This window comes from Triturus cristatus, chromosome 9 (assembly GCF_964204655.1).
Source record: "Triturus cristatus chromosome 9, aTriCri1.1, whole genome shotgun sequence".
In the NCBI taxonomy this organism is placed as follows: domain Eukaryota; kingdom Metazoa; phylum Chordata; class Amphibia; order Caudata; family Salamandridae; genus Triturus; species Triturus cristatus.
Window position 1 is genome coordinate 1,133,624,912 of NC_140592.1, and position 26,777 is coordinate 1,133,651,688.

The following is a 26,777-nucleotide window of genomic DNA, read 5'->3' on the forward strand; positions in this document are numbered from 1 at the left end:
GCGTCTCGTTCGTTTTCTCCCACAGAGGAGAAGTACTCTGTGATAGAACGCGAAGCCTTAGCCTGTGTCTGGGCTATGGAGCACTTTAGAAAGTTCATATGGGGTAAGAAATTCTTGTTGCGCTCCGACCATAAACCATTGATGAAGCTATTGACGACAGAGGGTTTGTCTAGGGCATCGGCGAGAATCGCAAGGATGTCTATGCGTCTCCAAGATTTCGTATATGAGGTGAAATATGTACCGGGTGCAAAGAATATCATTGCAGATTTCTTAAGTAGACTCCCGTTACCTATGAAAGAAATTGACCTTGATCCTTGGAGTGAATTCTCTGTCGCTGGTGTATTTGATGATACAACAGGGTTGCGTAGAGATGATTGGCACTTGGAGTGCAATAATGACAAAACGCTGGAAATTGTCAGAAATAGAGTCATCCAAGGGTGGTCTAATGAATGCAAAAAGGATGTGGCACTGAGAGCTTTTTGGGAGGTGCGCGACGAATTAAGCCTTGATGGGGAATTTGTATGTAGAGGAGGAAAAGTTATACCTCCGTATGGTATGAGGAGCAAAATTATCGTCATTGGGCATGAAGGTCACCCTGGAGTCTCTCGCACCAAAAGGAACATTAAGGCGTTATATTGGTGGCCAAGAATTGATTTGGAAATTGAACGGTTTGTAAGGGATTGCATCAGTTGTGAATCTTCGGATAAAGCACAGAAGACACTCAATCCCCCAATGTCTTCGTTGTCATGCCCGGATTTGCCTTGGGAAGAAGTCGCTTTAGACATTATGGGTCCTGTGGAATGGCAAGATGGGGTTACCAAGTACTTAGTTGTGCTTGTGGACATGTTTTCCAGGTGGATTGAGGTTGAAGTGGTGATGAAGGTGAACACTGAAACGGTTATTAATTTCTTACAAAGATGCTTTCTTAGAGAGGGTTTTCCTGCACGCATCCTTACAGACAATGGTGTTCAATTCAAGTCTGATTTGATGAGAAAATTTATGGAGTGTACTGGTGTTCAGCAACGGTTTACAGCTTTATATCACCCTAGAGGTAATTCGGTGGTAGAAAGGGTTAACAGGGTTTTGAAAGGTGTTTTGCAATTGGCGAAGAAAGGTAATAAGAATTGGGATGATGAATTGGACAGGTTAGTCTGGTCATACAGAATCACCCCACATGACACTATTGGGGAGAGTCCTTTTGGGATAATGCGGGGGAGATTTCCATATTGTAAAATTAATCCGGGGTGGATTGGCAGGAGTAGAAAGTATGATTGGGATGCTGAACGTGTAAAAGAAGCTATGAAGGCTTCACAAGGGAAGAATAAATCATATTTTGATAACAAACACGGTACAAAAGAACCGTGTGTTCAGGTTGGACAATGGGTAAGGGTCAAAATTGCTAGAAAATCTGGCAAATTACAACCCAGATTTTCAGAACCTAAGACTGTTACAAAAGTTATGAGGAACACAGTGCAACTTGATGATGGAAGTGTCCATCATATGAGCCGCATTGCTTTGTCACAGGACCAAAGTAAAGAAAAAAATAATATTTTAGAGGAAGGAAGAGCATATTGGTGGATGGATGTTTTCCCGTCTGTAGGAGATGGTAATGAAAGACGTGGGGATATAGATATGGGTGAGTGTACGCAGTCCATGGAACCTTTGGGTTCTCAGATGGAGCAAAATGGAGCAGCTGAAGTTGTCTCTGATGAGGGGAATGTTATTGGTGGGGAAACCTTGGAAGGGAGTGTGCTGAAGGATGGTCAAGTTCTGGGTAAAAGTGGTAAAGTAGCAGCACAGTGTGAAGAGCCCTTCAAGGATTGTGCAACTGGGAGTAGGGTAAGCAGGTTTGGCAGGTGTATCACTACTCCCCGGAAACTTGATGGTTTCGTTATTTGTAAGTAGCGTATTTTTTGTAAATTGTGTTGTTATGATTTTTGTAACTAAGTGTGTGTGAGTTTTGTAAATGTATTTTTGTGAATACAAAGTATTATTAAGAAGGGAGATGTGTAGTGATGTTGTATCACTTTAAGTGGGCTCGTGGGTAGGAATAGAATCTACATCTGTATTAGGAATGTTAGGGTATGAGTGTGATTCTAACTGAGTGTCAGTTATACTGGATGAGCTGCTGATCTCTGGATGTACTCAGCTGTACTGGAATAAACGTGGAGTTATCTCTGCTACATATGTCTTACTCCTAATTTGCATGGATGATCTACCACCCGATGCTACAGCCCTCCTCCACCCGCAGGCTCTTGCCTGCGCCTCATCCCTGATGGTCTAGTGGGAGAGCCTTGCTCTTCTGCTGGCCGCTGTTGTCTGTCTCTGTGTTTGCGCCGTTTTCTGTCTTTCTGTGCCCGTTTTTCTGTCTTCCTTCTAGCCTCTTCACTGTCTTGTTATTGTACTGGTGCCTGTGTTTAACTTTGCAGTTTTTCTTCCTTTCTGAGCCCGTTGCTCTCTGTGCCCTTTTCCTGCCGCTGCTGTCCCCGTGGCCCCTCCCCCCGCCGGTTCCCGCCTCCCAGCTGCGCTTCTCTCCCCCTTCCCTACTTAATGGCGGCCACATGCAGCGGGCACGCCAAAGGGAAGCCCGTCTGCGGACGTCCGCGACCCGAACCCTGGATCTTCGACCTCCCAATGCTACAACTCCGCTGGCCTCCTCGCACTCAACCCCGGAAGGAACAACAACTACCAGCGTCGAAGCCGAACACCACCCACGGCCAGTTCTCCTGTTGTCACTGCTGGCAATCCTTCACCTCCGACTGCATCCTCACAGCCCCCGCACCGAACGCCAACACCTCCGAAGCCCTGAGGTGCATCCTCCTCAACGTGCGCTCCCTGCACAGACACGCCGTAGAGATCTGGGACCTCCTCGACACCCTCACGCCAGACGTCACCTTCTTTACAGAAACCTGGACCAGCGCCTTCTCCGCCCGACATCGTCACCACCATCCCCGACAGATACAAGATCCAGAAGAAGACCCGCCCCAACCGCCCAGGAGGAGGACTCGCCATCATACACAAGAGCTCCCTCCGACTCTCCGTTGCTCTACCACGAAGGACTTCTTCCCCACCACCGAACACCTTCACTTCCAGATCCAGACCAGCCCTGGAACCACACTCCGTGGCACCCTCACCCACAGACCCCCCGGACTCCGCGCTTCATTTGCCACTACCGTCGCCGACCTCATCGCACCCCACGCTATCGCCTCCATGGACTACATACTCGTCGGAGACTTGAACTTCCACCCAACAACTGCAGCGACCCCAACTCCACCACCTTCCTGGACAACCTCGCCAACATCGGTCTAAAACAGCTTGTCACCATGCCCACCCACAAGGCAGGACACACCCTCGACCCCATCTTTGCAGGAGGTAACCACATCCACTTCAGCCACACCACGCAACCCCCGTGGACAGACCATCAGTGCGTACACTTCCACGTCGAAAGACCCACGCCGCCCAAACCTGCACTGCTCACCCCATGAAGGAACTTGAACAAAGTCACTGAAGAACAACTCAACTCCACCCTCAACCGCAACACCCCCACCACCTCTACAGGCACGAACCTCGCAGCCAAAGGACTCCACAGATGGATGCGCAGACAAGCTTGCACCACTACGCACCCCTGACAGACAGCGCCCCAGGAAAGCCACCTGGTTCACCCCGACCTCCAAGAATCCAGATGCACCTGCAGACGTCTCGAGAAGAACTGGAGAAACAGCAAAACGTCAGACGATCGCACCACCTACAAAAACGCCATGATGGAATAACACCAACGCATCAGATCCACCAAAAGGACCTTCAAACAAAACAAGATCCTAGCCAACACCTGCAACTCCAAGCAACTCTTCAGCATCATCCAGGTATTCACCAAGCCCCCCAGCGAAACCACAGACATCACCCCTTCCCAGGACCTCTGCAACAAGCGTGGATCCTACTTCCATCTAAAAATCAAGGGACTCTACGGCAACTTCGATGACCAGACACCCAACTCCGAAACCACTTCCTTCTCCAGCTACGCCATCTAGTCCACCATCTGCTCCTGGACCCCAGTCACCACCAAATACACCAATTCGACCATGAAAGGCATCCATTCAGGAGCCCCCACGGTCCCCTGCCCACGCACATTTTTTCACAGTCGCCATCGCTCCAGAACTACGACGCACCATCAATGCCACCTTCAAGACCAGCATCTTTCCCGATGACTGGAAAAGCGCAGAAGTCAGACCCCTACTCAAGAAGCCCTTAGCAGACCCCATCGACCTCAAGAACTACCGACCCGTCTCCCTTCTCCCCTTCATGGCCAAAATCACAGAGAAGACCGTCAATGCACAACTAACCAAATTCATTGAAGAAAACTCCATCCTCGACCCCTCCCAATCCGGATTCCACAGCAACCACAACACCAAGACCGCTCTACTGGCCGCCACAGACGACAACCGCACTCTCCTCGACCAAGGACACACCGGGGCCCTGATCCTACATGACCTCTCTGCAGCGTTCGACACAGTCTCCCACCACACACTCACCTCCAGACTCCATGACGTTGGCATGCAAGGAACTGCCCTCGACTGGATCTGCTTGTTCCTCACCGGCAGAACCCAAATAATCAGACTGCCACCTTTCTTCTCCGAACCCATGGAAATCAACCGCGGAGTGCCCCAAGCATCATCACTCAGCCCCATGCTCTTCAACATCTACATGGCCCCCCTCACAGCCATCGTCAGACAGCAAGGATTCAGCATAGTATCCTACGCTGACGACACCCAGCTCATCCTCTCCCTCACCAAGGACCCAATCACCACCAGACTCAACTTCCAGGAAGGATTGAAGGACGTTGCATCCTGGATGAGCAGAAACTGCCTGAAGCTCAACTGGGAGAAGACAGACGTCTTCATTCTCAGACCCTCCCCCTAGGCATGGGACAACACCTGGTGGCCCACTGCCCTCGGCAGCCCCCCCATCCCCACAAACCACGCCCGAAACCTCAGCATCGTACTCGACTCCTCTCTCTCCATGACCCGACAAGTCAACACCGTCGCCTCCAGCTGCTTCAAGACCCTCCGAATGACCTTCAAGAGGATCCCCCCTGAATCAAGGAAAGCCGTCACCCACGCATTCATAACCAGCAGGCTGGACTACGGAAACACCCTCCACGCCGGGATCAACAAGTCTCTTCTCCGCAAGCTCCAGACCATACAGAACACCGCAGCCAGACTCGTCCTCGGCATTCCTCAACACGAACACACCATCCAACACCTACGGAACCTCCACTGGCTCCCCGTTGAGAAGAGAGTCACTTTCAAGATACTCAATCGCGCCTACAAATGACTCCACAACTCCGGCCTCCAATACCTCAACAAGAGAATTTCCTTCCACGTACCCAAGAGAAACCTCCGATCCGCCGCCCTCGTCAAAACCCCGCGCATCCCCAGAGCCAGAACAGATGGAAGAACCTTCTCCTACATCTCGGCCAACACCTGGAACGAGCTCCCGATCGACATCAGACACGCCCCCCCAAACATCTTCAGGAAGACGCTCAAGACCTGGCTCTTCGACTACTCACGGGGGAGTAGCGTGCTTACAATTCCCCTGATTGATTGATTGATTGATTGATTTCTAGTGAGTGCTAGACGTAAGCAAGTCTGCACACATTTGATTGTTTTCCGTCCAGGTATAAACAAACACGGATCTTTGTTCATTAGTGTTGGAATTTGGAACTACTTTAATTAGTCTTTCCACTAAAGCTTTGCTTATTATCTTGATGTGTGCTTTAATCCTGCACAAGGGTATACTGGATTTATAATCTATGGGGTTAATTGTTGGGCTTGGTTACCATCATAGCTTACTGTTCCAGTTTAATCCACTATTTGCAGGATTTCCTTGTGAAGGGGCTCTCACTTTATCAACCAGGTCTGCATTTCCACTGACTTATCAACCTCTCTGTATAACCTACGTTGGTATGTGGTGTAAGAGCATTTGTCGAGTTTATTATGCAATTCCTTTAGTCTGCATTTGTGTTTATTAATGGCCATCTCTCAGGAATGCAATGCAATACCCACCCTCTCTTCCAGCCAGCTATCCTCCCCTATATCTCTGTGCAGTAGTCTACTGACTCCATACCACACTCCCATACAACACTCACAGGCATACTTCTCTCACTACCACCTTCCCAGCGTTCCATTAGTTTACCTTCGAGGAGCCTGTGCCCCAGAAACAATGCTTCAATTAATGTGAGAGCCTATCCTGAATCCTATGTCATTATGTTATTCTGCTTTGAGTAAAAATTGGGGCCTCACACCATAATGAGTATCGGTAAGGTATATTGGTAAATATCAGATAGTATTCTACCCATATATTTCGCCTCTGAGAACCTGTCATACAAGTTTGGTTGCTTAACCAAACATAATTTAGTATACTGTATGACCCATGCGGTGGTGAGTTAAAAGAGAAGATCCAATCTCCCAGGTGCTGTGCCCATCACATGTCTACCATTTCAAAATTTTGAACGAGGTTTGAATGCTTAAATAGTAGCTGCATCCTTGGGAGCACCCTGCCAGTTGATACCAACATTACGCAATTGAAATCGCCTGCCTACAATACAGAGGTTCCTAACCATGCTCTCACCACATCCAGTAGCACCCGGAAAAAAGGCATATAAATTATATTTGGAGATTACACATTTAGTAGGCCCATTTCCCTTGCTTCCAGGAAATTTGATATCATTAACATGAGATTTTTAACCAAGATCCACGAAGAGCCTTCGTCTGTACCAGCTAAGTGCCCTACTTGCTGGAATGCGGCCAAAGGATAGCCACCTTAGAGGTCACTTGGACCTCAGACGCCACTTGGAAGCTGAGTTCAAAGCACATGGCCATCCTTATTTACTGAAATATCTCTTGCTGCTACCTAACATATGTGAAGTGAACTTAAATTGACTTACAGACAGCTGTTTCCAAAATGGCCTCCTGACACCGCCTGCAAACACAGTTCTAGACACATCCTTATCTTTGGCTGTTAATACAACCTTGCTTATGTCACAGTTCACTCTCGTAAGCTTTCCTCTACATGGAATCCCTGAGGAACCAACCTGCCGACCCATGACTCCTCAAAGATGTTGCAAGGGGGAGGAAAAAACATCTGTTTATTTTGCATAGTATCAGCCCATCAGATCATTAGACAACAACCAAAGGAATAAACATCTCACTATGAGCATAATGTCAACAACTCAGAGCTTAAAAAACAATAAGGAAAGAGTGCACACAAATGTTGTCTCTATCACAACAGCTCATACCATAAAGTGACCTCACCTGAAAGGACAAGCACTTAGGCTGTAAATATGAGATTGGCTGTCCGAGGACCGCCAGACTCGTGCTTGCGCGGCAACAGCGGTCCAACTGCCCTATTACATAATTGGACCACTGGCTCCGCCATGGAATTTCCCTATTTCTATGATCCCACACATGGATTCAGCCAACGGTGTGTTTGGATCAAAAGATCTCCACTAAAGAGCCCCCATGCCTGTCAGGCATTGCAGCGCCGGCCTGACGAGGAGCGCCCTATGATGAAGCATGACACCTATCTGGGTGTGTGTCGGCATTAAGATCTGACCATCTGGTTCCCCCGTGAACCTCTTGGTCAGGTCTGTTGATTCAATTTTGATTAGGGCCCTAACTAACTCTCAAGAGGAACTACCTCAGTGTCTTAGAGTGGAGTGTCGCAGATTGGAATTTTGTAGAGTGGAGTGTCGTGGATTAGAGTGGAGTGTCGTGGATTAGAATGGATGTTGTGTTGTAGAGTGGTGTGGAGAGGAGTGATGTTGAGTGCTGTGGCGTAGAGTGGCAGCAATAAGTGTAGGAGTGTAGGAGTGAAGAGGTGAGTGGAGGCGCGTAGAGTGGCATAGCATAGGGAGTAAAGTATTGTAGAGGTAAGTAAAGTGTGATTGAGTAGAGTGGTGTGGCGAGGAGTGACGTTGAGTGCTGTGGCGTAGAGTGGAGGGGCATAAAGTGGAGGAGCGTAGAGTGGCATAGCATAGTGTGAAGTGGAGGGGCATAGAATGGCATAGCATAGTGTGGAGTAAAGTGTCATTAAGTGGAGCAGAGTGTTCAGTAGTGGAGTGGCGTACAGTGGCGTGTTATAGAGTGGAGTGGTGTAGTGCGTCAAAGTGGAGTAGAGTGGAGTGGTGTAGAGTAGAGTGTTGTGGAGTGGCGTAGCGTGGAGTGTTGTGGTGTGGAGTGTCATAAAGTGGTGTGTTGTTGAGTGTCGTAGAGTTGAGCACCGTAGCATGGAGTGTCATAGGATGGAGTAATGTAGAGCGTGAGAGTGGCATTCAGTGGTGTAGAGTGAAGGAGAGTGTCCTGGAGTAGAATGACGTAGAGTGGAGTATCATGGTGGAAAGTGGCATAGAGTAGACCATCGTAAAGTGGAGTATCGTGGTGTGGAGTACCGTGGAGTGGAGTTGCGTGGCGAAGAGGGAGTGGAGTGGCGTAGCATAGATGAGAGTAGAATGTCGTAGTGCATCGTGAAGTAGAGTGGGCTGACATATACTAGAGTAGAGTGTCATAGAGAGTAGTTGTGTAGTGTGGAGTATGCATGGTGTAGCAGTGTACTGCCATTACAAATAACACATTTTCAATTGAAATGACCATTACATTTTGCAAAGACATACAGTTTTACTGATAAAACTATGCAGTGCACAAAAGACAATGTGCGGATATAGCACCACCAAGTATATTGATGTGATCATATCAAAATATTTGTTTCCTCCACACTTCAGAATTACAAAAAAGTGCTTCATTTGTGTTTCCTAATTCTGATATACTCTGAAATATTTGCAGTTTATTTACAGACATTTAAATTTTGTTGTGTGGTAGAAAAAAATAACATTGTAAAGTCTTCCTCCAGCACATTCCCAGTACCCCGCATGATTGTCACATAAATCCTCCCATTTTGAAGTCAGGGTAAGAAAAGTCAACACCAAGCTCCCTCGGAAGACAGAGCCTGACATCTGTCTTTGAATGCACAGCAAATATGACAAGAACTAAATTTAAAGGCCACTTTAGAGAAAGTGAGTAGTAGCGAACAGGCAATGCTCCACTGGAGTGGCAAGGACATGCTGGACAGTCTAAAACAAATAAACTCAGAAAACAGAAAGCAAGAAAATGTGAGTTACAGATCACAAAAGCAATGGTAAGCAATGGTCAGAAGGCATTCTCAGGGCAGCTTACATAATATCCCCTTTGCAAACCTGGCAGGTAGTACTACATCAACAGGACTGGCTTTAAAGGAAGGAAGACAAAGTGTCAACGTTCAGGCACACCATGCAGAGTTCCTGCAATGTGCAGTAAACTGTATAATACAACTTTGAGCAAAGGTGAATAAATTGGGGAATCAGTGTAGAGCTGAATGCACTATATTCATTAGGTTTTGCAAGATAATGAAGAGCACGGAGTCAAAGACACTGTTGGAAGATTCCCTACAAAAAAAATTACTCCTTAAAATACAGTAGACCAAGTTAATTAGTTAGCTCATTCAGAATAAAGGAAAAAAAAAGATAACGCAAGCTGAGATTTTGCAGAGCAGGAAGGCAATATAACCTTGTGGTTTCTAGACAATTTTTGAATGGACATAGCAGTGCTTGTTGCTAGCTTTTAATGAAGAGAGTGTGATTCCAGGTAAGGTGTCATAACAGGCGAGTTAAATTTAGGTCAGGTCAATTTACCCTGTATGAAGTTCGACAATCTCCCTCCATGAATTTATAGATACACTGAGTGTGCATTTGATAAACGTTTTTATCTGAAAAAAAATTCAATATCAACCCAAAGGGGTGTGTTTTGATCATTTAAAACTACCCTACATCTATTCATTAGAAAGTATATGAAAAGTAGGAAAATGCACTGCTTTAGAAGAAGAGTACATTCTTACCTTCTGAATCAGCTCTCCTTCTATAACGACTGTTGTCTGCCATGGCCAGGTCATGGAAGTCACGAAATCCCCAGTGACGTAGTCACAGTGGTTACTCTCCTGCACTACCCCCACTCCACCACCATCCACGGGTTCATCAACTTGCCAAGGCTGCATGTATTCAGCCCCAGTGTCATCATTCATCCGGCAACGCTAAAAGAAAAAGCTTGAATTAGGAAAGTCCATTTCTTGGCATGCACCAACAAGCCCTGGAACGTAAGGGGTGTTTTTAAACCCAAACGTCAAACACAGTGACACTGACCAATGAAGATAGATAGGGTTGGGTATGAAAAGCAGACTTATGTTCAATAGTTCTGTAAAATAATATAGAAAATATTTTCTAACCTTACAGCATAAGATGGATATTCCCCCCCAACTGCAAAACCTCACCACCTACCACTGCCCACTTGCAGGAACCCTACTCCACACTATGCTATATACCACTATGCTTCATTGGCAAGTATTCAACTTGGTTGATCCTGCTGTACAGGAGGAATTGTTTGGTCTCCATCAGGCCTAAGGCCCTCAGTCTCCTCGGGCCAAAAAAAACCCTATTTGTTGTTTTTTTAGGTGAAGTAGAACAGATTTCTAAAGTCAATTAAATGTGTGTGATATTTTTTTCTTCTAATCTTATCCTCGTTTCTCATTCCCCATGAGAGTCCATATCCTCTAAAAGCACAAGTCGCATGTTGGGGAGATTTCCTGGTCCAACAGAGAGAGGTCTGTCTGTTTGAAACCCCAGAAGTAGCTGAGATATCACTCTCCCTTTATTTGAGTGTGACTAGGATGACCAGCTGAAGGCATGTATCTACACCCATTTGAGATTTGCATGATATGACTCATCCCAAAACTATGAGAGTTTTGGACAGGGCCATAGTCTATGTAATTTCGTTCCTGCTTCACCACATTGTCTCCAGCATTCACCACGTTAGCTCTTGTCTATTTTACATAACCGTTCTGGTAACCACTGGGCATGTTGAATTTGACTCTTTAGGGACAAACCTTTTTAACAAAAAAATACTCCTACATGGCACAGCACTGGGCTTGAAGAAAATGATGGCCCTAGAAATCCCAAGCAGTTGATGGCACCTGAGAAGGGAGAGTGAGTCTCATCACAACAACCTCCATCCAAATGTGTTGAAACAACCTTTGTGTAGCTCCAATGCATGCCATAATAACATCCAGCCACCTCTGACCTGTCCCGCCCAAGCCTTTCAGACTCCTTGCTGGGTGTCATCTACATACATATTGTACACCAGCCTAAAGGTCCTCACAACTTAAGCCTGTGGCCAGACATAGATATTAAATAGATGATTTAAAAGTTCTGAATCGCGAAGAGCATAGCATGTTCACCAGCTTTAGGAGAGAAGGGCCCATTTATGACTGCTGTGTCAGGTTGCAGTGGAAGATTGTTAGTCAAAACAAGCCTCAGCACAAACAACGTATCAAGCACTGTAGGAGTTCAAGGATGTAGGTGCTTGTGGTCAATGATGTTGACTGTCATCAAGGATCCTAGGGACTCCCTATTGGCTTTGTCAAATGTGTCTAGCATTTCCAAAATCATGGAGGAGGAGGTGAAACAGCTGTAACATGCCTCCCTTGCAGGAAACCTCCTTGATATCTGCCAGTTGTTCTTCAGCTTCTCCCTGGTCCCCTTACTTAGCTTTAGTAAGCTTCAAGCAGCACCTCCTAGTCCAGTGTTTCCCAAACTGTGCGCTGTGGCTCCCTGGGGAACCATCAAACCTAGCCAGGGGAGCCGCATACCAAGCACTTTAATGCATTTAATGTTGAAGGGTCTGTTGGCTTCTGTTAAACTAATTACACTTAATTGCATGATGATGATGATTTGTAAGTGACATGCCTAAAGCCGTAAAGGTAGTGCTTAATTGATGGCAGGTCGAGGGAGATGACCTCCATATTTCACTGGATCCCCACGTTCCAACACTCCCAAAGTAAGCGGAAGATGCCCGATTGTTTTTGTTAGACTCGTTAATAGTTTTGTTTTTTTCCAAATGCATTTTACACCAATGCAAATTATCAGGAAAGTACAGTTGTCCTGTTTGTTAAACACACTACGCATTATTAAGTATTGACATTTGTACTTGAACCATAGGTACTTCCAGTACACATTTCTTTCAGTACACACACATTTCCAGACAGGCCTGCTCTCTCCTTGAGCACATGGAAGTAAAACTCTGTATACGGCATAATGACCAACATTTGGAAGCAAGAAAGAGAGGTGTTTAAAAAAAATAAAATCAGAGGAAGTTATTTTACTTGCATTGATTTGGAGACAAATTTAGAGAGGAGACAGCAATAATAAAGCTGTATGTGGTTTAAAAAAGTCACCCTGCTGAGACAGGTGTGTTTGCACGTATGACATGGATAGAAATGGAAGTGCATGCAAATATTCTTCAAGCGCAGAAACACTTTGTGTCAGAGCCCAAGCATCCTGTTTAATTAGATGGATTAGACATTAGTTGCTTAGGAGGCATGTCCTGCAGAGATGAAGGGCTCTTTGAAGAGACCCTTGCTACGCTGGCGTAAGGAGGTGAGGGTGATTGCACACTCTCCCTTTAGTTTTAAATCCTGGTCAGCCGAATGAGCCTATGCTTGGCTTTCGGTTCCTGACCCGACTCCACGCCCCCTTTCCGTTTCCAGGAGCTGGTTTCCAGCGCTCCGGACTCCTCAAGCGCTGACAGGCAAAGTGGACGTGTTTGTCCCTATAACACTAGCCGCTACTATTCCTCTCCACTGACTTCCCACATACCATTGGTAGCTGACTCTCGGCCGCGTCTGCATGTAAGTTTACCGCGGCCGCATCTTTTTGAAAGTGACCCACGGCCGCGTCTGCATGCTAATTAATCGCGGCCGCGTCTTCGTGTCAGTCCCGGCTCCTGACTGCCCTATATTCTTTTGCCTTGTGATTCCTCGCACCTCTCTTTCTGTTTTCTGGACACATTCACGACAAAAACCTACCACATTATTTTAAAACGCGCATCGCACATTTGCTTCTCTCAAGTGGGGAAGCATTTTTTAGTTGGACTTTCTGACATTATTTCCCCATCCTGACAATACATACAAGGAAGGTTTCCTTGCACTGTGCTCATTATTTTACCGACCACTACCACGACTGCGTTTGAGAGCAAAGAAGCATTTGCCTGCAAACCCTGTTTTATGCAATCTGTTGCCTTTATGTTTCCCGCGGAGATGTCCAGCTGGTAAGTGGATTCTTCGTCTCTGCAGAACAAGCATTCTATATGATGACTTATTCATCTCTGGTGTAGCTGTGGGGGGGAAACTTCTGATAGTTGTTTATTTTCTTTCCATTAGGCTACTACACATTCTGTCTCCTCCTCTGACCTGACGCCCTTGAGCCTGCTGGGGGTATTAAGAAGTGGTCGCTTGTCCTGAGTTTATTCCCCACATCTCCTTCTGTTAGTTATCTTGTATGAGAACTACTGACTCTTCATATTTGGTGGTGTCTTTGGGAGTGTGGGAAGCTTCTCTTCGTTCCTGTGGATTGGGCCTATTTTCAGGTTAGTGGCGCACGCAACACTTTGGCAATGGGGCCTTCATGCGTAGAGGTGCTATCTAGCACTGTAAGTGGGATAAAAACGTTTGAGAGGGTACTCCAAAAAAGGCACGGGCAAAGAAGTGTAACTAGGACTATTTTATTAGAGGCGCTGCCTTAGTAATACGAAACACTGTGTGTATATGATTATAATACCTTCATCAGCTTCATCCCAAATATTTTCAGGGAGAAAAATGCAAGTACTCCCAAGGCTGGGCCCACCCTCCAAAGAAAGTATCAGTGGGGAGCCATGGGCATTGGCCAATGGGTAAAGGGAGCCGCGGGTCGAAAAAGTTTTGGAACCACTGGCTTATTAGATACTGCTATCTCAAAAATACAGAAAACAACAAGTACACCATGTGCTACTACTCCATGCAACGACAATCGTCCCTGGTTTTTATTGTGAACATGAAGGCTAAGAAATCATTTCTAATTTTCAGATTTTTATACTTATGTTTCAGACAATTTGATAGCTTATGGAAATCCCCTATGAGAGTTCCTAATTTATGCCAAATTTGTAATTAGTTACTGGAAACATTGGAACATATTTATTGCCTGTATCCAGAGATGCCTGATTAATCAAGACACAATTTAAAAGCAATCTTCAAGACTAAAGGAATTAGAATTATACCTGATGCTATATTATTTTACTTAAGGGGCTCTACTCCAAAGTAAGTAGGGCATATTGCTAAATATTTGAATGTGGCACTTAAGAAATGGTCAAGAAAAAACCCTTGGGGAAATGATGAGAATAACTTTTATCAAGTTATTGTATAAGGTTTTTATAAACTCAAACAATGAAGAAATGATTCATTCATTCATAAATTCAAAGGTGTTGCATTGCAGGTTCATGCAGTTCCCACTCTTCTATCCCTCCACTATCCTTTTCAATTAAAATAACAGACTAACATGTTCACTTCTCAAATTCCATATTCCACTATACTAACTCACCACTAATCCTTCATGGGTTCCAGAATAGTGTGCCACTCGTCAATAAAGCATTTCAACACCACATCAGGGTTACAAGCGCTATATAAATGCAAACCTTTTTTTCCATTTTCTACCCCTCCCCAACCCTTCTCAATCCAAATAACTGACTAACATATCCACCACTCAAATTAATTTAATGTTTTTACCATACTAATTCAACACTAATGCTTATGGTTCTAAAGTCGCGTGCTACTCGCCAAAAAAGCGATTCAAAACCCCATCAGGGGTAGCTAGAGCTATATAAATACAAACCTCTTTCCCTCTTCTATCATGCCCTTCTCTATCCAAATAACTGAATAACATATCCACCACTCAAATTACTTCATATTTCACTATACTAATTTTCAACATTAATCCTTTATGGGATTCCGGAGTAGCGAGCTACTCACCAGAAAAGCGCTTCAACACCCATCAGGGGTAACAGGTGCTATATGAATACAAAGCTTTCTTCCCCTTCTATCCCTCCGCTATCTTTCTCACTCCAAATAACAGACTTATATCCACCAGTCAAATTACTTACACATTTCACCATACTAATTCACCACTAATCCTTTATGGGTTTCCTGAGTAGCGTGCTTCAACACCCCATCAGGGGTAATAAGCGCAATATAAATACAAACCTTTTTCCTCTTCTATCCTTTTGCTATCCTTCCGAATACAAATAACTGACTAACCTATCCACCACTTACTTGCATGTTTCACTATACTAACTCAACACTAATCCTCTATGGGTCCCGGAGTAGCTTGCTACTCGCCGAAAAAAGCGCTTCGACGCCTCGTCAGCGGCATAGTAAGCACTATACAAATGCAATTACAATACTATTACAATACAATACTAAACCAATACAACACCATCAGAACTACCATTAATACCACCACCAATATTAATAACACCCTCACCAATTCCACACCACCAACCAATAAGTCAACACCACGCTTTCACTACCACCAGTACCACAACCACCAATACCACCATCAACATACCCAAAATCACCATCACCTATACTATCACCACCAAGGATCACAAGTATCAGCATCACCTTGTCTAAGAAACGGGGTCAATATTTGGGGTAAGTGACTACCCACCTCTGAGACAGCCGCTCAATATCCATCCACTGAAAGTTGACCCAAGGAAGAGCCATTCAGTAAGAGTCATAATCATCCTTTATTCGCGGAAGCTATGGTCCCATTGGGCGGTGCACTGGTCACCTCATGTTTCACGCCAGACACGTTTCGGGTGTCAGCCCTTAATCATTGGCGATATACAGAAAAACTAACGGGAAATTGCAACACATTTTAAAGTCCCGGAACCCACCCCAGTAGGCGTGGCCACCTGCGCAGCCTTATGGGTGCCGTAGTTGCAATGTTATTTGCCTCAAGTGAGTACATTAAGAAATCTGCATTTAAAAAAAGTTAAATCCACAGTGGGGGGATGGCCGGTCCCGCTGCACAACACACTGAATCTTCACGCCATCTGCGCCGGAACTTACTCCCGCAATTGAAGACATTGGTTGATGTCCCCACGGGCCCACAACCATGTGGTGTGGCTTTCCCGCGGCTGGGTCAGCCGCTCAATATCCATCCACTGAAAGTTGCCCCAAGGAAGAGCCACTCAGTAAGAGTCATAACCATCCTTTATTCACGGAAGCTGTAGTCGCATTGGGCGGTGCACTGGTCATCTCGTGGTTCACTCCAGACGCGTTTCGGGTGTCAGCCCTTAATCATTGGCGATATACAGAAAAACTGACGGGAAATTGCAACACATTTTAAAGTCCCAGAACCCGCCCCAGTGGGCGTGGCCACCTGCGCAGCCTTATGGGTGCCGTAGTTGCAATGTTATTAGCCTCAAGTGAGTCCGTTAAGAAATCTGCATTTAGAAATAGTTAAACCCACAGTGGGGTGAAGGCCAGTCCCGCTGCACAACACACTGCATCTTTACGCCATCCGCGCCGGAATTTACTCCCGCAATTGAAGACATCGGTTGATGTCCCCACGAGCCCACAACCGTGTGGTGGGGCTTTCCCGCAACTGGGCCAGCCGCTCAATATCCATCCACTGAAAGTTGCCCCAAGGAAGAGCCACTCAGATATATATATATATATATATATATATATATATATATATATATATATATATATATATATATATATATTACCTACTGGCGGTCGCCAGTAGGTAGTTATAGTTAGGACCCCTTTTCCATAGGAAATCCGCAACATTCTATTTTGAATAACTTTGGCGCCGGTCGATGAATCCTCGCGAATTTCTCAAAATAGGTGGGGCGCTACGCTCCGCTCCTACCCTGAAAGTCTCGGGGGGATTAGTCAAGCGGGGGCTGAGATAAAAGGGGGGTCCCAAAACGCGTTTTTCCCATGCATTTTTCCATAGGACCTTTAGAACGAGCTACAGCCCGAACGGCTGAACAGAATTACTAGAAATTTGGCAGAGAGGTAGTCCGTAGGTCAAGGAAGTGCCTTTTGTAGGTTTGGTGTAAATCTGTTCAGTAGATTCTGAGAAAATAGCCTTTAAATCAATATATATATCTGAGCCCGCTTACGGTACGCTTACCGTACGCTTACCGTACGCGTAGGGTGGCTTGCGCGAGCGCGATTCTGATTGGCTCTTAGATCTTAGTAAACATTCGAATCGGCCGAAACCAGGAAGCGGCGTCCGCCATTTTGTCTCTCGCACTGAGTGTTATTTATCAAACATGATGCCCAAAAACATGTTACGGGGCTGTTTTGACAACTCCCTCCCACATAGTCATGTTGAGGGAGTCCCCAAACATCCCCCAAGAGCAAAAACGGTTTTATTTTTTTTTCGGCAATTTCGCTGAGTACGCTTACCGTACGCTTACCGTAAGCGTACGGTAAAAAATAGAAATAAAAAAAACACTATCCACACTTACCCCACCCCCTGTGCTTTTGGTGGCCGGAGGCCACCGAATGTACAGGGCTTATTACATCAGTAAAAAAACTATATTTTGGCAACATGAAATTATAAAATCGAAATAAAAAAAACACTATCCACATTGACCCCACCCCCTGTGCTTTTGGTGGCCGAAGGCCACCAAATGTACAGGGCTTATTAAAGTTGATAAAAACCGTGCACGGAACGCACTGCGTTAAGTGGGCGCGCACGCCTCGAATGGCGTAAAGTAACTTAGCATTTAAAAAACCGTACAAATTCACTGAAAAAACCATAGGTTTCACACACGTTATAGTTAGGAATTAGCATTTAAAAAACCTTGCAAATTCACTGAAAAAACCATAGGTTTCACACATGTTATAGTTAGCGGAAATTTTACTGATAAAAAACCAATGAAATTGCCCCGTTATAGTTAGGGCTGGCAACTATAACTCACGCGACCGCAATCTTCTGCTGATGACATATGTGTCTTTATAAAAAAAAATATTTGTAATATATGTATAGCTAAAAATGTATGGAAGAAGACATGGGCAAATAAGTGTCTAAATACAGTATTAGCATCAGCAGAGGATTGCGGTCGCGTGAGTTATAGTTGCCAGCACTAACTATAACGGGGCAATTTCATTGGTTTTTTATCAGTAAAATTTCCGCTAACTATAACATGTGTGAAACCTATGGTTTTTTCAGTGAATATATATATATATATATATATATATATATATATCAGCCAACTTTTCTTGCTCGGTTAACAATCACCGCACCACCTGAACAAAGGGCGCGTCGTCCGTCCGGATCATCCGGGCTCGATCCGTATGAAATGCTCCAAATCACCAATACTTGAAAGTAAAGGATGACGACGCCGTGTCTTGCAAAATACAAAATTTAATGCTCAGCTGTTGGACGCGTTTCGCCTGTCCCGCAGGCTTGTTCACCAACCGTTTACAATAAAGTTTGCCACCATTTTAAGACACTTACAGCGTGTCACGTGCACAAGAACTACAAATGCAGTGTATTCGACAACAGACTAGTAGTTTTTTCACATATATGTCAATTCGAAGTTTAACAATCTCTTAGCTTGATTATTTAAGAATCATTATTGATCCGAAAATTAAAAATAAAACTAAGTACCAAAAGAGCATCGAGCAAGTTAATGCAGGAAGACAAATTACGCGCTGTCATTCATTGTAAACCTCGTAATAATTGGTAATGTACCTGTCAAATGCTAATTGCATTTTTACTGCAAAACAATGCCGTGTTCTTTTGTCACATTATTATCAATGATGTTTGATATTAATCAAGACTGGTGTGTTACCCAAGTGGGCCAAAATCTCCAAATTATTGAATACATCTGCAAATGTTACATTTTATAACAGTGCTCCCAAAATAAAAATAAAACAACTAAGAAAAGTGCTAATGTAAGAAATGGTTAAAAAGTGGTTAAAAAACGGGAAGGAAATTGGCTGCACTTAAACATTCAACCTAAATGGGTATACAGGTCTTCCTCAATATTAAGTCCTGTCGGGGTCTTGCAATTTAATTTGATTATATAAGAAGATTCTAGTCTTCTCAGTTGTTTTTCTTTGTTACCCCCTCTTTTGCTGCTCTTGACCGCATCGATTACAAAGTATGTCAAGCCTGTTATACTTTTGTCATGAAAGCGTTCAAAATGTCGCGCCACAGGGTACGATTTGTCACCATTTTTAATCGCTCTCAAATGCTGCAAAACACGTTTGTGCACAGGCAGGATTGTGCTGCCCACGTATCTCAGGCCACAAGGGCACTGAAGTACATAGACCGCAAAATCTGTCTTGCATGTGTAATATCCTTTGATTTTAAATATCTTGTCGGCAAAGCCTGATGTATATCTGGAGGTGTTCGTGCCATGAATACAGGCTTTACATTTTGTACATTTCACAAAACCTTCTTTTTTAGTGAGCCACATGGTGGCAGCTGTCTTGGTAGGCGGAGTTTTTAAAACATTGCTAACTAGCATTTGTTTGAAACTCTTCGCTTTCCTAAATGTTATTAGTGGTTGTTTCGTTACTAATTTACTTAGTGTTGGTTCACTATAGATCAAATGCCAGTGTTTGGTCAGGATGCTTCTTATTTTCTTATGCTGGACATTGTAAGTTGTTATCATCCTGCACTCATTTTTATTTTTATTGACATTCTCCAGTTTTTTCTTTGTATTGCTTTTGTTAAAAAGAATGTCTTCCCTTGTCCTTCTTTGTGCTTTCATTATGGCCGACCTTATGCACTCCTCAGAGTATCCTCTGGCCAGAAAACGCGACCGCAGTATAGATAGTTCTTTATCACAACTCTCTTGATTACTGCAGTTGCGCATAGTTCTTAGGGCTTCTCCGTACGGGATACTTTTAATCAGATTTTGAGGATGGAAGCTTTTGGCATGTAGCAAAGTATTGCCAGCCGTACTGATGGTACTGGTGAATTTGAGATTTAGATCATTATTGACAGAATACAAAACAATGATCTAAATCTCAAATTCACCAGTACCATCAGTAAAACCAACGTGAATTTTCTAGATCTGTCTATTTTCATCAACAATGATAAACTGGAAACTACCCTATACCGGAAGCCTACGGCTGGCAATACTTTGCTACATGCCAAAAGCTTCCATCCTCAAAATCTGATTAAAAGTATCCCGTACGGAGAAGCCCTAAGAACTATGCGCAACTGCAGTAATCAAGAGAGTTGTGATAAAGAACTATCTATACTGCGGTCGCGTTTTCTGGCCAGAGGATACTCTGAGGAGTGCATAAGGTCGGCCATAATGAAAGCACAAAGAAGGACAAGGGAAGACATTCTTTTTAACAAAAGCAATACAAAGAAAAAACTGGAGAATGTCAATAAAAATAAAAATGAGTGCAGGATGATAACAACTTACAATGTCCAGCATAAGAAAATAAGAAGCATCCTGACCAAACACTGGCATTTGATCTATAGTGAACCAACACTAAGTAAATTAGTAACGAAACAACCACTAATAACATTTAGGAAAGCGAAGAGTTTCAAACAAATGCTAGTTAGCAATGTTTTAAAAACTCCGCCTACCAAGACAGCTGCCACCATGTGGCTCACTAAAAAAGAAGGTTTTGTGAAATGTACAAAATGTAAAGCCTGTATTCATGGCACGAACACCTCCAGATATACATCAGGCTTTGCCGACAAGATATTTAAAATCAAAGGATATTACACATGCAAGACAGATTTTGCGGTCTATGTACTTCAGTGCCCTTGTGGCCTGAGATACGTGGGCAGCACAATCCTGCCTGTGCACAAACGTGTTTTGCAGCATTTGAGAGCGATTAAAAATGGTGACAAATCGTACCCTGTGGCGCGACATTTTGAACGCTTTCATGACAAAAGTATAACAGGCTTGACATACTTTGTAATCGATGCGGTCAAGAGCAGCAAAAGAGGGGGTAACAAAGAAAAACAACTGAGAAGACTAGAATCTTCTTATATAATCAAATTAAATTGCAAGACCCCGACAGGACTTAATATTGAGGAAGACCTGTATACCCATTTAGGTTGAATGTTTAAGTGCAGCCAATTTCCTTCCCGTTTTTTAACCACTTTTTAACCATTTCTTACATTAGCACTTTTCTTAGTTGTTTTATTTTTATTTTGGGAGCACTGTTATAAAATGTAACATTTGCAGATGTATTCAATAATTTGGAGATTTTGGCCCACTTGGGCAACACACCAGTCTTGATTAATATCAAACATCATTGATAATAATGTGACAAAAGAACACGGCATTGTTTTGCAGTAAAAATGCAATTAGCATTTGACAGGTACATTACCAATTATTACGAGGTTTACAATGAATGACAGCGCGTAATTTGTCTTCCTGCATTAACTTGCTCGATGCTCTTTTGGTACTTAGTTTTATTTTTAATTTTCGGATCAATAATGATTCTTAAATAATCAAGCTAAGAGATTGTTAAACTTCGAATTGACATATATGTGAAAAAACTACTAGTCTGTTGTCGAATACACTGCATTTGTAGTTCTTGTGCACGTGACACGCTGTAAGTGTCTTAAAATGGTGGCAAACTTTATTGTAAACGGTTGGTGAACAAGCCTGCGGGACAGGCGAAACGCGTCCAACAGCTGAGCATTAAATTTTGTATTTTGCAAGACACGGCGTCGTCATCCTTTACTTTCAAGTATTGGTGATTTGGAGCATTTCATACGGATCGAGCCCGGATGATCCGGACGGACGACGCGCCCTTTGTTCAGGTGGTGCGGTGATTGTTAACCGAGCAAGAAAAGTTGGCTGTTTCAGAAAATCACCGCCCCCCTCTGTGCACCAGGAAGGTAGCATTGAGCACCAGCCGAGTAGCCCGGGACCAATACCTAAAGGGAGACGCACCAGCCGGAGAGTCGGAGGACCCGCGGTTCGTTGCAAGATCCCAGGTAAGCGAGGGCGTGCGAAGCACAGGGGAAAAAGGAAAGCCAGCGATTACAATATTTCACGAGTACTATACAACAGTGAAACTGGCGGTTCTTGCGAAGGCGTAAAACAACTCGCTTTCAAGTTAATTTGAACTTTGATACTATGTCAGCTGATGAAGTTAAAGAGAGGGAAGAGGCTGCACTCACCATTTTTGATGTTTCGTTGTCGCGAACAACAAGAAGCGCTGCTGCGCCATTGGATGCAGGCAAACAGGATGTCATTTCACGCCTGAAACGGCTAGAAAAACTTAAAAGATCTGAACTGTCTAAGTGGTGGGAGACAAAATCATTGACTAAATACCTAGAGGTTAAACGCATACCAAGAGGCTTGAGGATTTTAGTGGCCCCCACATACGAAAACCCAAACCCGAACATGCTCAAGGAATGGGCTGAAAATAATCAGGAGTCATCAGCAAGAATGTTGGCAATCCTAATTAAATACGCCGAAATTGATAGGCAATCAATCCTGATGGAAATCGAGCAAATAACAGCCTTTCTTGACAAAGAAGCAGATCAAGAGCTAGTGGCCAACTTCAAGATAGAGATGAAGGAGAGATTACGCAAATTGGAAGAATCCATCAAATTGAGAAAAGCTCAGAAATTTATGCGTGACAAGATAGATTATGAACGCGGCCAAATTTACACCTTTGCCAAGAAGTTCGATACCCTACGAAGACAAAAAATGAATACAGGTGGAAAACAACTACCACAAGAAAATTCCGAATTGAGCAGTGTTCCCAGCTCAGAACTCGACACTGATGGAGATGAAGGAGCAAGTGGGAGCAGTTTGGGGTCCGCTCCAACAGTAATCGAGGAGTTTGGTTTTTTAGAGCAGGAAAGGAGGTTCAATCTCCGCCCAAGGCCGTTTATCCATCAAGCAAAGCCACAAAGAGGAAGAGGCAGAGGCAACAGAGGAGGAAAGGCGCGAGGCAATACAGATGGCGCTGTGAGGCCCAAAACCTAAGCGAATTGAAAATGGATGACAGAATTTCTATCATAAATTTGACTGACATTATATTATCAGACAAGGAAGAGAAAATCTTGAAACTTGGGATGTCATTTTGTCCGGAAGAGGATTTTGATTATGTAAGGACACGAGTTGATGTGTTCAAGTTCATCCGAACTTTGAAATTGAAGAAATATTTCGCTACCAAAGACAAATTTGTAGTGCCTCGCACCAATGAGTATATTGAGCAAGGAAATGAACTGGTAGTTGAAGATATGAATTTAATGTTGGACATGTACTCTCTACAAGAAGAGACAGCACCCGACAATGCTACCTTGAATTCAGAGACTAATATTAGTCAAGCAACTTTAGTAGCAGAACAAGAAGGCCTCAATATCACTTGCAATGACCCTACACTCTTTAGACCTGTATCCAAATTTACACCGATGACTGGAAAAGACACAGTGGACATTTTTAGTGATCTTGTTGTAAATGATTTAAAACATCTATGCACCGATATGTTTTCTAAACATAAAAGAGTTACGCAACAGCAAAGAGACTATGCTGCATTAGTGAAAAAATTGTCAACGAATGCAGACTGTATCGTGTGCAATGCTGATAAGGGCGGAAACGTGGTGTTGTGGAGTAAGCAAAAATACCTGCTAGAAGCGTATAAGCAACTTAGCGTCCGCGCAAATTATGTGAAAGTTTCTGACACAACCATGTATAAAAGTTACGATTGTTACAACTTGAAACTAAATGAGTGGCATTCTAAGGGTCTCTTAAAGAAAGAAGAACTAGCCTTCCTTAAAATCGATAAACCAGTCACTCCTGTAATGTACCTGATACCCAAGGTGCACAAGGACCAAGTTAATCCACCTGGCCGGCCAATAATCTCTGCCATTAATAGTGCCTTTGCCAACACATCAACATTTGTGGATCCTTTCCTTTGCCCCTTGACGAAGTGTCTCCCATCCTATATCCAGGATACGGGAGATTTCCTTAAAAAGGTTTACGATCTACCCTGGGAAAGTGATTTTCTTTTGGCTACCATAGATGTTATGACACTCTATACCAGCATCAGACATGAAGACGGTCTGAAAGCTGTCAGACATTTTTTGGGTAACAGACCAGTAAAATTTTGGACACACACTCAAATGTTGATTGAGATGACATCCATCTGCCTTAAAAACAATTACTTCCTGTTCAATGACGAGCTATACCATCAAATATGCGGTACGGCTATGGGCACCTGCTTCGCCCCCAGCTTTGCTAATTTGCATATGGGCTGGTGGGAGGAGCAGGTGATCCAGAGAATGTACCCAGAAGAATGGCAAAACAACGTTATGCACTGGAGTCGTTTTATAGACGACTTGTTTGTCATTTGGAAGGGCAGTGAAGAATCTTTGGTGGCATTTATTGACAGAATACAAAACAATGATCTAAATCTCAAATTCACCAGTACCATCAGTAAAACCAACGTGAATTTTCTAGATCTGTCTATTTTCATCAACAATGATAAACTGGAAACTACCCTATACCGGAAGCCTACGGCTGGCAATACTTTGCTACATGCCAAAAGCTTCCATCCTCAAAATCTGATTAAAAGTATCCCGTACGGAGAAGCCCTAAGAACTATGTGCAACTGCAGTAATCAAGAGAGTTGTGATAAAGAACTATCTATACTGCGGTCGCGTTTTCTGGCCAGAGGATACTCTGAGGAGTGCATAAGGTCGGCCATAATGAAAGCACAAAGAAGGACAAGGGAAGACATTCTTTTTAACAAAAGCAATACAAAGAAAAAACTGGAGAATGTCAATAAAAATAAAAATGAGTGCAGGATGATAACAACTTACAATGTCCAGCATAAGAAAATAAGAAGCATCCTGACCAAACACTGGCATTTGATCTATAGTGAACCAACACTAAGTAAATTAGTAACGAAACAACCACTAATAACATTTAGGAAAGCGAAGAGTTTCAAACAAATGCTAGTTAGCAATGTTTTAAAAACTCCGCCTACCAAGACAGCTGCCACCATGTGGCTCACTAAAAAAGAAGGTTTTGTGAAATGTACAAAATGTAAAGCCTGTATTCATGGCACGAACACCTCCAGATATACATCAGGCTTTGCCGACAAGATATTTAAAATCAAAGGATATTACACATGCAAGACAGATTTTGCGGTCTATGTACTTCAGTGCCCTTGTGGCCTGAGATACGTGGGCAGCACAATCCTGCCTGTGCACAAACGTGTTTTGCAGCATTTGAGAGCGATTAAAAATGGTGACAAATCGTACCCTGTGGCGCGACATTTTGAACGCTTTCATGACAAAAGTATAACAGGCTTGACATACTTTGTAATCGATGCGGTCAAGAGCAGCAAAAGAGGGGGTAACAAAGAAAAACAACTGAGAAGACTAGAATCTTCTTATATAATCAAATTAAATTGCAAGACCCCGACAGGACTTAATATTGAGGAAGACCTGTATACCCATTTAGGTTGAATGTTTAAGTGCAGCCAATTTCCTTCCCGTTTTTTAACCACTTTTTAACCATTTCTTACATTAGCACTTTTCTTAGTTGTTTTATTTTTATTTTGGGAGCACTGTTATAAAATGTAACATTTGCAGATGTATTCAATAATTTGGAGATTTTGGCCCACTTGGGCAACACACCAGTCTTGATTAATATCAAACATCATTGATAATAATGTGACAAAAGAACACGGCATTGTTTTGCAGTAAAAATGCAATTAGCATTTGACAGGTACATTACCAATTATTACGAGGTTTACAATGAATGACAGCGCGTAATTTGTCTTCCTGCATTAACTTGCTCGATGCTCTTTTGGTACTTAGTTTTATTTTTAATTTTCGGATCAATAATGATTCTTAAATAATCAAGCTAAGAGATTGTTAAACTTCGAATTGACATATATGTGAAAAAACTACTAGTCTGTTGTCGAATACACTGCATTTGTAGTTCTTGTGCACGTGACACGCTGTAAGTGTCTTAAAATGGTGGCAAACTTTATTGTAAACGGTTGGTGAACAAGCCTGCGGGACAGGCGAAACGCGTCCAACAGCTGAGCATTAAGTTTTGTATTTTGCAAGACACGGCGTCGTCATCCTTTACTTTCAAGTATTGGTGATTTGGAATATATATATATATATATATATATATATATATATATATATATATATATATATATATATATATATATATATATCTTCAACTCCTGCTCTCGCACTCCTTTTGCCGCTGCAGGTAGGAGGCAATCTGTACAAACAAACACAGGGTACTTCTATGGGCACTTGCTTCGCTCCCAGCTACGCGAATCTTACCGTGGGCTGGTGGGAGAAGCAAGTGCTCTGGAATGAAGATATGGACAAATGGACCCAAAAGATCAATCTATGGCTACGGTACATAGACGACATCTTTTTTATTTGGGAAGGGTGTGAGAGTGAACTTTTTACATTTTACGACACTCTCAATGAGAACAGCATGAATCTAAGATTTACGATGGTGCACAGCCAACATACCGTAAATTTTTTGGACATTAAACTCATGGTCAGCAATAACATCTTGACAACTACTCTCTTCAGAAAAGAAACTTCTGGAAATAGCATTTTACATGCTACCAGCTGCCACCTGCCAAGCTTTAGGTGGAGTCTACCCTATGGGGAATTCCTCAGAGCAAAACAAAATTGTAGTACTGAGAAAGAATATCTAAACACCAAAGGAATGATGATAAACAGACTGAGGGAGAGGGGCTACACTGATAAAATGCTCATGAAAGGTACGAAAAAAGTAGACAATATCAGTAGAACTGAGGCCCTTTTTAAAACATCTACAAAACCAACAAACGCCCCAACTGATTTGACACCTCTC

The 26,777-nt window shown here is 43.4% G+C and overlaps 1 protein-coding gene across 2 annotated transcripts in view; it reads right to left on the minus strand.

The window, feature by feature from the left end:
- The window catches only part of PTGR2 (prostaglandin reductase 2), a 389,700-nt gene that overhangs the window by 132,633 nt on the left and 230,290 nt on the right, over nt 1-26,777 (minus strand). For both annotated transcript variants that reach the window (XM_085627049.1, XM_085627050.1), the window contains one exon: nt 9,925-10,116. In XM_085627049.1, the coding sequence (XP_085483175.1) occupies nt 9,925-10,116 (192 nt within the window). The remainder of the gene's footprint in view (nt 1-9,924; nt 10,117-26,777) is intronic.